General features: G+C 42.5%; 1 protein-coding gene across 1 annotated transcript; it reads left to right on the top strand.

The window, feature by feature from the left end:
- The first annotated feature begins 5,318 nt into the window (after positions 1-5,318).
- On the top strand, positions 5,319-5,825 carry LOC110795606 (uncharacterized). The gene has a single exon (XM_022000627.1). It carries the CDS (start codon positions 5,319-5,321, stop codon positions 5,823-5,825), a length of 507 nt encoding a protein of 168 aa, XP_021856319.1.
- Positions 5,826-12,163: the final 6,338 nt, after the last annotated feature.

Raw genomic sequence — 12,163 nt, 5'->3', positions numbered from 1 at the left:
CAAATAAATGCTTGAAAAGGAAAGCTAGCTCATGAAATCTAAGTACAGATTTAAGCAAGCAATTGGGAATTGGAAGTGTATTTTAGTGAAGCTAATAAGTATTTTAGTTTCATAAAATGTACATAATTCTTATAGATATATAAGAAGTTTAGTGGGAGTACGTGAAACTTAATTGGTCCTATGTGTATCACACACATATCTCTCTATTGTGAAATAACATTCAAATGCTATTAACTTAGGTTTGAAATTATTCATCAATGATGGACCAAGGCGAAACTTAGTACATACTGGGTATTAAGATCTATTTACAAAGATCTTATATTAATGTTTTGGATTAAGTAATGGCATTTACTAAATCAAACACGAAAGACTCCATTGGAGATATTCGACCCATATGAATAAATCTAAGTAAAGGATGTTTGAACTATGTATAAGCATTTACTAAGTTAAACATCAAAGAATCTGAGTAAGATTCTTAACCTATATTATATGTCAAAGAATTTAGCTGGATTTAGTATCCACCGAAACTAGATGAGCTAAAGTTACATGAATAGAATTCAATTGGGAATTATTCTGCAAAAGAATTTATCATGTATGATATAATATGAGGATCGCCAAAGATGTATCGTATGGCTTTAGGCATAACGAACAACATACCAGTCTCTATTGGTCTAAGTAAAGATCAACTAGATTGAGATCAAGAAAAACTTATGGTACTTGAAAAGGTACATAGGATTAGTTCTTGATTCAAGGAAATAAAGATATGCTAAAAATTGATGCTACACTCATAAACACTGGCAAAGGATCAAGCAAGATCCCTTTGGAGTTAACCATTGGCAAGGACGAGCTACAGAGCATCGTGTTTTGAAATGGAAACATGGATTGGAAACCATGAGTTGTTGCGTGGGAAATTAATTATTAATTTCTATGTTCTAAGATATAGCTGGAAAGACTTCCACATATATGTGAACTGCTTGGATAAGCAAATCCAAACAAAGCATCACTAGCAACCTAAACAGTTGAAGTAAAAGCACTTATTGCCTAAGAAGCAATAAAACAGAGTTGTTTATATTAATGAGTTCTTCATTGAACTTGGGTGGATCACATGTCTGCTAACTTGATGATTCTTCATTGCAAAATGCGTAGAACCACTGTCGAAGTAAGAAAGACTAGATCACATAATAAACAAACTCAAAAGATCTTATCATCATATCTCGAAAAACATTCGATGAAAAGGATATTAAGATTGGCAAAGCATGATAACTAAACCTATGCAACAAGTGAGAAGTAACACTCACATTGTAGCACTGGAAATCAAGCATAGCTTTGAAATTCCATGAACTGTTCTAGAAGATGGGTTTGAGGCCCATGGTTGTAAAACATTGAGGTTGAACATTTATCATATATGAAATGTATTTTCATATTCCATTTAATCTTGGTTTAGTATTAAATGATGAGTCCCTTCAATTTGACGATATATTCAAGATAGACTGTCAGGACCAGTCATGTGACTAAGAAATGTCTATCAAGTGAACTTGAATGTCAAAGGTTGAAAATGGTCCCTGGTCGGAGTTTTCTATAAAATCGGACGCATAGAAGACGTTAGGCGACTAGAATGGAAGATGACTAGTAGTTCTGTTTCTTGAACTATGTGGACATGGCAATGTCATAATCATTTGCATAGATACTTACTTTGGGAAGACTAGTATCGGACAGACCTATGAAACTTTACTTTAAGAGATGAAAATCTGTCATAAGTAAATTTCATTAAAATTATTAGACACTAAATCCTCAATACCTGAGTGATTTGAGATTACTTGTTTGAGAACTGGTTGCTTTGACGTTGACCAACCGTCGCACCGTAAAAGGAGGCTATAAAGGCAACGCTCAGGTAATCACCTATCAAACGAAGTCTAATCTCAAGATCGCAAGATTGGGATTGTCCTCCCATAAATCGGGATGAGATGCTTAAAAGTTGTACAAGACCACTCGGAGAGCTAGAAACTGTGAAATGCATGGCCGTGCTCGGATGAATCATAGGCTATGATTATCTGTTTATTTGATCAGTTGAACTCTGAAACCGAGGAACACCTCTGGACATAATAAGGATGACAACTCTTACCTTATGTTCAAGAGCAAGCATCCAGCGACAAAGGAATTAGGAAATGCACACTTGTCCCTAAGGACAAGTGGGAGACTGAAGGAAATAATGCCCTTGGTCCAAGTATGCATTCTATGTTAAGTCTAATAAGTGCGGTTCAGTATTAATTAACAAGTTAATAATTCAGTGAGATCAAGTGAGCTGAATGCCTAGCTAGAGGCCGCTTCAGTTCAAGTGGAATTAATGATATTAATCCACAGCTTACTCTTGACTGAACCCGTAGGGTCACACAAATAGTACGTAAACGGATCAAGTATTTAATGGCATTAAATACTCTATCTATGGATATTCGGAATCGACGGATCTTGGTTTCAGTGGGAGCTGAGATCGTCACAAGCAAGAAATGAATACTCCGGAAACGATGATATTGCCGGAAACGGAAATATGGATCGTATCGGAAATATAAATGTTATCCAAGTCGTAGATATTGCCGGAAACGGAAACATGGTACGTATCGGAAAATATTATCAGAAATGGAAATATTGCCGGAATCGGAAATATTGCCGGAAACGGAAATATTGTCAGAATCGGAAATATTATCGGAATCGGAAAATAATTCCGGAAACGGAAATATTAAATATTTGTTCGAAACGGAAATTGATTCCGGAATCGGAAATATTAAATATTGTTCGTATCGGAAATGAATTCCGGAACCGGGAATTTAATCGGAAGCGTATCGTACGAATAAGCATCGGACGAGGCCTGCCGGACGAGGGCCCAGCACGAAGCCAGGCCATCGCCCAGCAAGCCAAGCGCGCCACACGAACAGCCAAGGCCACGCCAGGCCCAGCGCAAGGCCAGGCCCAGCAGGCCATGGCAGCGCGCGCAGCGATGGGCTGCGAGCTGTGTTGCTGCTCGCGTGGGCTGGCGGCTCGCGTGGGCCGAGCGGCCGTGTGGGCTGTGCGCGGGCATGGCCTGCACGCTCGTGGGTCATGCTCGTGTAAAGTTTGTGTTCACATACGAAACCTAAATTGTATAGGATTTGTTTGATGATTAAATTCCTAATCCTAAAAGGATAAAATTAATTAATTAGAGTCCTACTAGGATTCTAGTTTAACTAATTAGTATCCTAATAAGATTCCAGTTCCTTTTCCATACCTCTATAAATAAGGGCCTAGGGTCATTATTTGCAGGGACGATTGAAGTATTCAAAGGGTAAGTTTTTGAAATAAAATTAACCATACACTTACAAACACTAGCCGAAATTCCTAGAAACCTTAAGGGCGATTCTAGTTGGTCTAACTTGAGGCGGATCCGGACGTACTGTGGACTATCTACGGAGGGACGACATTTGGAGTCCTAAAGACTTGTTCTTGTTCGGTTAGGGCGCGGCTAGGGAAGGCACGCTACAACATGTATGCATCAATTTTATGCTAAATGATTATGTGAATATAATATGCTTTCCTGGCTTTATGGTTTTTCCGCATGATTTATGAATTGTCATATGTATCATAACCTAACAGCAGGATGAAATAGGAAGGAACATGTTAGCACTGAAAGGACGGCTCAGCAAAGGCCTCTCAGTCTAGGTGTCAATCGGATAAACAGGATGCCGCTCAGATCCAATGTCTGGAGAGCAGGAGAAAGTTCCCGTCCTCAAGCTAGCCGCGGAGCCAGTCCTGTGGCAGAACGCTCGGAGATTGACCGCGGCCATCCAGTCTTTTTGCCTCGGCGGGAGAAGGCCACGCGACCACCTTCCCGGGTAAACCCACCGGCCATTCTGCGGCCACCCTCGAGACGTCAAGAACACTGTGAAGATGAATCTGAATTATCAGACACTAGATCTACTCCAGTTATGGAAGATCCTCCAGTTTACCCCTCTACTCGAGGACAAACTCAAATGACCCCCAACAGAGTGAGCATGCGTCCTCGTATGATCTTAAGCCACCGTGAACCAACTTATCATATCCAGCAAGGATTGAATAACTTGACGTTGAGACACATGAGCACTCCCTTCTGTGAAGACATAATGAACGCCCCGAAAGAGCCTAAAGTTAAAACTCCCACCATTGAAGCTTATGACGGTACCACCGATCCAGACATGCATCTAGTTGCATATCGTCACCACATGTACGTTCAAGGAACCAATGAGGCCACATGGTGCGTATATTTCCCAGCTACCCTTAAAGGAGTAGCGTCCAAATGGTTTGAACGACTGCCCCCAGGATCAATTGCTTCCTTTAACGTGCTGCAGACCTTGTTCTCCACCAGGTTCATGGCATACAAGGAAGAAAGGAAAACAAGCACGCACTTGGGACGCATTCAACAAGGAAAGGACGATTCTTTGCGAAGCTATGTCAAGTGCTTTAATTTAGAAGCCGGACAGATCCCAGACCTGCCCTATGGCGACTCCTTCCATAATTTTATCAGAGGATTGAAGAAAGGTTGATTCAAGTTTGACTTGGTTAAGAAAAGTGTCCGGACGATGGCTGAATTCTTGGACGAGGCCGAAGCCTTCATTCATGCAATAGAAATATGCAGTGCGTCCATGGATGGAAAGGCTGGTGAAGCCACGGACTCCTCAGGGAAGAAAGAGAAGATAGACAGGAAAGTCCCACGGGTAAATGGTACTTGGGCTCTTTCGAAAGAGCATGATACCAATTCTCCCGGGAAGAAGAGAGGACGCCCACAAGAGAGAGAATATTTCGAATACAATACCGACCTTCTCACAATCCTAGTGGATGTAGGGACCAGGTTCGACCTTGAACGACCCTTCCCCATGAAATCTCCTGCTGAAAGTCGAGATCCTAAGTTGTATTGCCAGTTCCACGAAGATATAGGACATGACACCAAGGATTGTAGAAGCCTGAAGAGAGCTCTGGACGGCCTAGCCTCCAAGGGGCACCTAAAAAACTACTTCCAAAGAAGTACTCACGGCGCCGGAAAAAATTATTACAAGAAAAACAAGTCACCTGTCTCAGCTACAGAAGGAAATCACAGCGAAGGAGGATTTGTAGCCGTCATATCAGGAGGACCAGCTGCTGGGGGGCCCACCATGAGGGGACAGAAAGATTATGCCCGCCGTTTAGGTCAGGTAATGTTATAAGGGAAATCACCAGTGGACCCATTCCCTCGGATAGAAATATGTGAATCGGACGGTGGACGTGTAGCCACCCCGCATGACGACCCTCTCGTGGTCGAGATCAAAATCTCTAACATGAGGGTAAAGCGCATCTTGATAGATACAGGAAGTTCATCTGATATAATGAGCATGGAGTGCCTAAGCCGCCTAGCTCACGACCTTAAAACCATAGAGAGCATCCACTACCCTATCATTGGCTTTGGAGGAAGCATCATACATCCAGTAGGCGTCATCAACTTATCGGTTCGGATTGGAGGGCGGAAAGATGGACGAAAGATGGTGGTGGACTTCCTAATCGTCAAAGATTTAACGGCGTACAATGTCATTTTGGGACGTCCCACCTTGAACAAGATTAAGGCAATAGTCGTCACCCATCTCATGCTCCTGAAGTATGTGTGTGACGATGGGGCAATAGGGACTATACACGGAGATCAACAACAAGCAAGAGACTGCTACCTCACAACACTTAACCCATCAACATGGAAGAAAGACCCTGCCGGGACCAGAGGCAAAAGGAAATATGAAGAGGAACCACCAACTCCTAGCGAGAGTATCCCAGTTAAAATAGAGAAAAGTGGCTGAAGAATAGAATGTCAATAGACTAGTCAGAACACTTTATGTAATATAAGCCTACAAAATGGCATAGCAATTGTGTTAGAGCCAACAAAACAGCCTGTAATTCGCGCCTACAAAACGGCCAATCTACTTTCGCTGCTTAGCTAAATATTAACTTTATGATAACATTCCTCCTATCAAAACTCTGATAAACTTATGGCCCAATAAAGCCACTCATTGAATGAAGAACTCAAAATCATATAAAAAACGCAAGAAGGTGACTCACTCAAAGAAGTCACTCCACATTGACTACCTCTAACTTGGCGGCGTCACAAGTGGCTAATTGAACAATGACCTTAGAAGTGGCCTAGATTGATTAGCAATAAGAAAGACGTGAAAACGCAAAAAAGACTCAACAAAGCAGTCATTCAATATGGACACCCTCTTCTTTGATGGCATCACAAAAGACTAATCGGTTGACGGCCTAAGGAGTGGCCTAGATTAGCGCCCCAAATTAGGCTGATCACCTAAAACACTGGGGTAACCGTCCACAATTGGGCAAGAAAGCATGTTCCTGAAAAGTCAGTATAAAAATGAGATGGAATAAAAACATAAAGTGCACAGAAGGCACAAAATATTCATACATGCGCACAAGGCGCAACAAACCCAAATAAATAATGCCCAAAGGCATCAATGTTATTACAAGCGCCTACGGCGCCATAGAAACCAGCACTAAAATACATCAGTCTACGGATGAGGGGCCGTCGAGCTTCCGTCTTGGACGTCCTGATCTTCAGGAGAGTTTACCTCCTCTTCCTCTGCGTCCTCATCTTCCCCCTCACTAAAAAACTCGGGGGGATCAGACCAAGACGTCGAAAGGCCGAGACGGCCATCTGGTACGAAATCCGGCGTCCAAACCAGGAAAAGTCTTTCCCATCCATCGACTGATCCCAAGCCCGCCAAGCATTCTCCATAATGGCCTCCTCCCCAAGCTAGAAGGAACTAGCGGCTTCCCCCCGAATAGATTCGATCGCATCTTGGGTGGCTTTGAGCTTCTTCTCCAGGGCGTCCACCTTGGTAAAGTAGTTGGTGACTCGCTCCGAGACGGAAGCATACCCAGTCCTAAGAGAAGTCAACCTCTCCTCATGCTCCATCAGCTTCTTCTCATAGTTCTAGGCATCCTCCTCAGCCTTTCTCAGGGCAGCTGTCTCTGACCTGATCTGGACATCCGCATCCTCATTGATCATTCTAGCATATTTCTCAGCGTACAGCTCATGATTCTCAATCTAGTCCTTGTGGTTCAACATCTCTTGGTGCATGTCAAACCGGTACTGTCTACCCTCGGCACAACAGATGAAGAGCCGCCACAAACCAAAACAGGTTAAATTCACTCCAAAACATTAGGAGAAGAACAAAAGAGAATGTAAAACCAAACTTAAGAAAATACTCACGCCAAGTACGAGGGACTGCATGGCTCCAAAGTACCCCTGGTCAATTCCAGGCAGAGAGTTCACATACTCCTTGGGAATAGCGTCATAGACGGTGGAAAGGATCTTGTCCTTGTCCTCCGAGCTGAACCCACCAGATGGGGGAATATTCGCCACCTCGGCCCGCCTCATCCGCTCAAACATATCACCTGAGCCAACATCCATACATCAATCAAACTACTAAACCCCTAAGTTGTCAAGACGTCCTATGCATTAATAAACTTACCAGTTGACGAAGCAGGTAGAGGCATCGACGCGTCCCCAGCAGGAGAAGAGTCTCTGAACTCCCTGCTCTTTCTCTCTCTAGACGAGGAAGCAGCAGCACGACCAACATCTGCGGCAGCGCCAGATGCACCAGCCTCACCTATAGCTGTCCCAGTAGCGGCCGCCTTGGCCGCTGAACCACCCTCGTCTGCCACACGGGGAGACGCCTCCTATGGTTCAAGAGGAAGGTATGCCGCTTGTGGAACAGAAGTTCCCTCTCCCCCAACCAGAGCGACTGGCGGCTTCATGGCTGACGGCTTCACCGCAGCATCAATACTGCTCAACTTTTTGAAGAAGGGCTGCTTAGGTTTAGGGGCCACTGACGAAGTGGCAGGACGCTTCCCCGTAACCGATGAAGTAGGCCCCTGCAAATGAAAAGGTGAAAAGCCGGCATAGATTTTAAAAACTCAAGAAACGCGCCGAACTGAAAAAAACGTACCTTGCGAGGGTCACCGGAAGCTGCCTCAGCTCATCCGACTTCTTCGAAGATTCTTTCTTCTTGGCCTCCACGTCTTTGAAGATGTCGTCCGTGCACACCTGGGACAACCAGGTAGGCACATCCACTAATCCCTTGTCTTCTGGGGACAGACGACTCATAGCAGAATCTACACAAGCCAAGGGGGTCAATGAAGAACAAGAAAAACAAGGTTATTAATGAAAAATAAACGATATACTACCTCTATGTAAATAAGGGCAGAGACCAACGGCCGCAAGAAAGACCATGTTGGTGAACTGACCCACGTGGGGAAGCCAATTATTAGGCACCCACGCGTGACTCTTTGCATTCAGCCGATACATTTCGGTCTGGAATTAAGGCTTTATGAGCCTCCAATCCTTTGAAAGAAGGCGAGGATAGGCGTCAGTTTTAGACAAGAAGCGAGACCGGTAATTCCAGTGAGAAAGACGCTCATTGAGAGGAAGGTCCTCCATTTGGATAATAGACCACTTGGTCCTCCACCATACCCAGCTAGAAGATTTACCCACCGCTGTCTTATAACCCCGCCGACTATACAGGGTAAACCACCCCTGGGGAGAACGAGAAGAAGGAGCAATATCTACAAGTCTAACAAAATCAGAAAAGAAGGGGTGACGTCACTAAACGCACATTTGGCAATATAGCAAAAAACATTCGCCCAAGAATTACGGGTCAGCTGGGCCAGGCCAATGTCAAAACCCTCCAAAACGTCCAGTAAAAAAGGATGCAAGGGAAACCTAAGGCCTAATCGGAAGGCGACCGTATAGACAACAACCTCTCCCAAAAAAAGACGGTCTACAGTACTATGAGGACGAGGACAGCTAAAACTAAAACCACGAGGCAAAAGCAAGAATCGCTCAAAATCACGTCCTTGCTCCTTTAGGTACCCCAGCCATTTCCTGCTTGGGAGGATGTCAGAAGGAAATAAGTCCACGTCCTCTTTCCCACGAACCATGGGAGGAAGATTTTTAGCAAATTCCTCGTCCGAAGAACTGGAAGAGTCATCTTCGAAATCCTCACGTGGGATGCGAGGATGGCAAGCCACACTCTTTCTCCTCCTTGAGGAACGGGCCGCCCTGGAGCCCCCGTCTCCAGAATGATGAGAGGAACTGACTCCTCCCCTATTTCCATGAGACGGGTTCGAAAAAGGAACCCTGTTGTCCCTCTCTCGTGGTGCTGCCCATGCACCCACATTGGCCGTTTGTTTAATACGTGCCATGCCGCCCTGCATAAGGAACAGGACGTCCGACTTAAGAAAAGAGGAAAAAGCAAAGAGCGGGTACGCCACCCAGATACAAGAGAAGCGGCGACTGACAGGACGTCTCCCCAAGAAATAGAAGCATCAAAAGAAAATTTTCAAATACATGCAAAACTGAAGAAACAGAAAACTAACAAGAATGCTTACCAATAAGTGATCAAATTGTTGAAACTAACAGGCAAAATCGTCCAAACTCCAAGAACAACGAACTAGGATCCAAGAACACCCAATGCAAGTGCAAGAAGATCTTCGAAGGAAAAATCGTTTTCTCTCACTAAAAATCTCTTTGAAATAACAAAAGAGAAATGAGAGATTTGTGGATGTTTTAAAGAGAAAACCAGCTCCTGAAAAGCAACCACACGTGGCACACCACCATGTCAACAAGACTGCCCCACATAGGTGAGGGGCATTCTCCTTGAGGGGCAAATGATGTGGCCCAAACTAAAGAGTGACACATGGACTTCTTAGGTTAGCCCAAAAGGGAGGCCCAACTCAGAATTCATGCAGAGCCAAGGTTCATATCCAGGTCCAAGACTTCTTACTTAGGCCTAGGAGGTCTATTTTATAAGAACAATCCCAAAGCATCCATGATAAAAGCCCAAGCTTAATGGGTCCATCAGGTCTAAATCAGACCTCCTACTATTGGACACATGTCCCAATCTCGAAGAGCACCCAATCGTTTAGGGATCAATTCCTAAGAAACCCTAGCACTATAGATAGTGCAGATCTTTAGGTAAAAGGGGGCATTCAATACATTCCCACCTACCGAAAACTATCTTTGCTCTGCCTTCTCTCTACAATTTACTTCTCTCTCTAGCCAATACTTACTTAGGCATCGGAGGAAATATTCCTACGGGAATATTCTTGTTTTGCAGGTTTCAGGAAGATCGTGCCAGCGCATACTTGATACCACCGAGGAAGGTGTGGCACGTCATTAGCACAAAAAGATCCCACAACATGAAGCATCGCGAATGGATTGATTTAGAAGGCTAGAGACTTCACTCATTCCTTTTACAAAAGCTTGGGATACAACCTCAAAGTCCTTAATAGAAGAATCCATTTTAAGTTCTTCTTGGCAATCTAAGTGAGCTATAAAAACACGAAACTCGAACAATGAAATGACCGACTGAGATTGAAAAGCATTAAGGAACTCATTGTGGAGAAGCTCATGGTGGAAAGACGTGAAATAATCAAGTGAACAAGATTCATCATTTTGAGGGATAGGGATAGTTGCCATTTTTTAAGGAATTTTCAAAATAAAACGAACAAAACAAATAACTATGCACAAAGACCTAGACTCATCTAACTAACACAAACTAATGCAAACCGAAGTCCCCGGCAACGGCGCCATTTTGATCAAGGGAAACTTTGTCGTTACTAGTCTCTCCTAATCAAACAAATTACCTAAACTAACCACTAAACACAAGTAAAGCGGTAAGCAAGGATCGGAATCCACAAGGACTAAGGTGCACTAATTTATGCTAATCGAACAACAAGCTAGGTCGAAACGGGGTTTTGAAAAATCATTAATCGAATAAAACTACATCAACTAAACTAAGAAATCAAACGTAAACGAGATTAGGGAATGGGTCAAACAACAACAAATCATGGAATGGACATAAAAGAATTGAAAACGGGGAAGATTCACAAGCACTACATGAATAAGCGTTGACTTCACAAATAGCTCCAACTATCTCCCGATGCGCAAGCAATTTCCCTAAGCATCAAGGATGAACTCCCGTTCTACTCTATCGTCCCGGGGTAAGTCAAAATTCCAATTCAACCACATAATCAAGTTTAGGTCTTTAATCCCTTTCCAACCAAACTATACTACTTCAAGCAATCATGGAACACTTAATTGATCAAAATATATGCAACATACATTCGAAATGCCTAAACATGTAATAATTTAATCATGAAAATCCCTAATTTCCAATCACAAATACCCAAGCCAATCAATGTTGAGTTTCACCAAACCCTAATCAAAACACTACTCCATCAACATAAAAATATGAAATTCATAGAAATTAACGACTAAAAACATGATTCTAAACATTAATAACAACTAATCTAAACATGAATCGTTAAACTAAACAAAAACAATTAAATTAATTAAAACGATAAATAAAACAATAGATAAAGAAATAAATTAGGAGAGAGTAAGAAGTTTCTCATTGATTAATGGTGGAAATCTCCAAATCATCAACTCCCATCTTTGAATCATCAAAATCCATCTTCAATCCATTGTTTCCCTCACTTTCTCTCTCCAAAAAGCTAAACTAAAAACCCTAAAACTTAATCTAATTATGTACATGGTATCCCCTCTTTTTTCTTTACAATAGAGAAAATGGAATATTTATACTTAAAACTAATAAAAAGGAACTAAAAAAAAAAAAAAAAAAAAAAACAAAGAGAAAAAAGAAAAAAGAAAAAAGAAAAAAGAAAAAAAGAAAAAAAAAAAGAAAAAAGAAAAAAGAAAAAAAAAAAAACCAGAAGAGGAGAAAGTAAAAAGAGAAAAAAGAAAAAAGAAAAAAAAAGAAAAAAAAAAGAAAACCAAAAGCCCACCAAGAATTAGAACCCCCGTCTACCCCCCTTTGTCTTCTTCCCCTTTCTATTTTTTTTCTTTGTTCCTTCTTCGCTCCCATCAGCTTTCAATTTGCAGCTGCTCCTCATTAACAATCATCGCCGTTCATCTTTAATCATCGTCATGCATCATCATCATCATTAGCGTCTTCCATCATCCTCGTCTAATTCATCAACGATCATCAATCATCACCCACAATCATCGTCGTTCATCAATCATCACCATCCAATCGCGGCCGTTGAATTCGAATAGTACGACGATGAATCAAGGCCACCAAAAACAAACCACCAAGGTAAG

This window comes from Spinacia oleracea, chromosome 4, assembly GCF_020520425.1.
Source record: "Spinacia oleracea cultivar Varoflay chromosome 4, BTI_SOV_V1, whole genome shotgun sequence".
In the NCBI taxonomy this organism is placed as follows: Eukaryota; Viridiplantae; Streptophyta; class Magnoliopsida; order Caryophyllales; family Amaranthaceae; genus Spinacia; species Spinacia oleracea.
Note: the sequence above shows the minus strand (reverse complement) of the source record. Positions and strands in the feature narration are given on the sequence as shown.

Excerpts from the sequence above, each read along its gene's own strand:
- LOC110795606 (XM_022000627.1), top strand. The coding sequence starts at position 5,319 with ATGAGGGTAAAGCGCATCTTGATAGATACAGGAAGTTCATCTGATATA.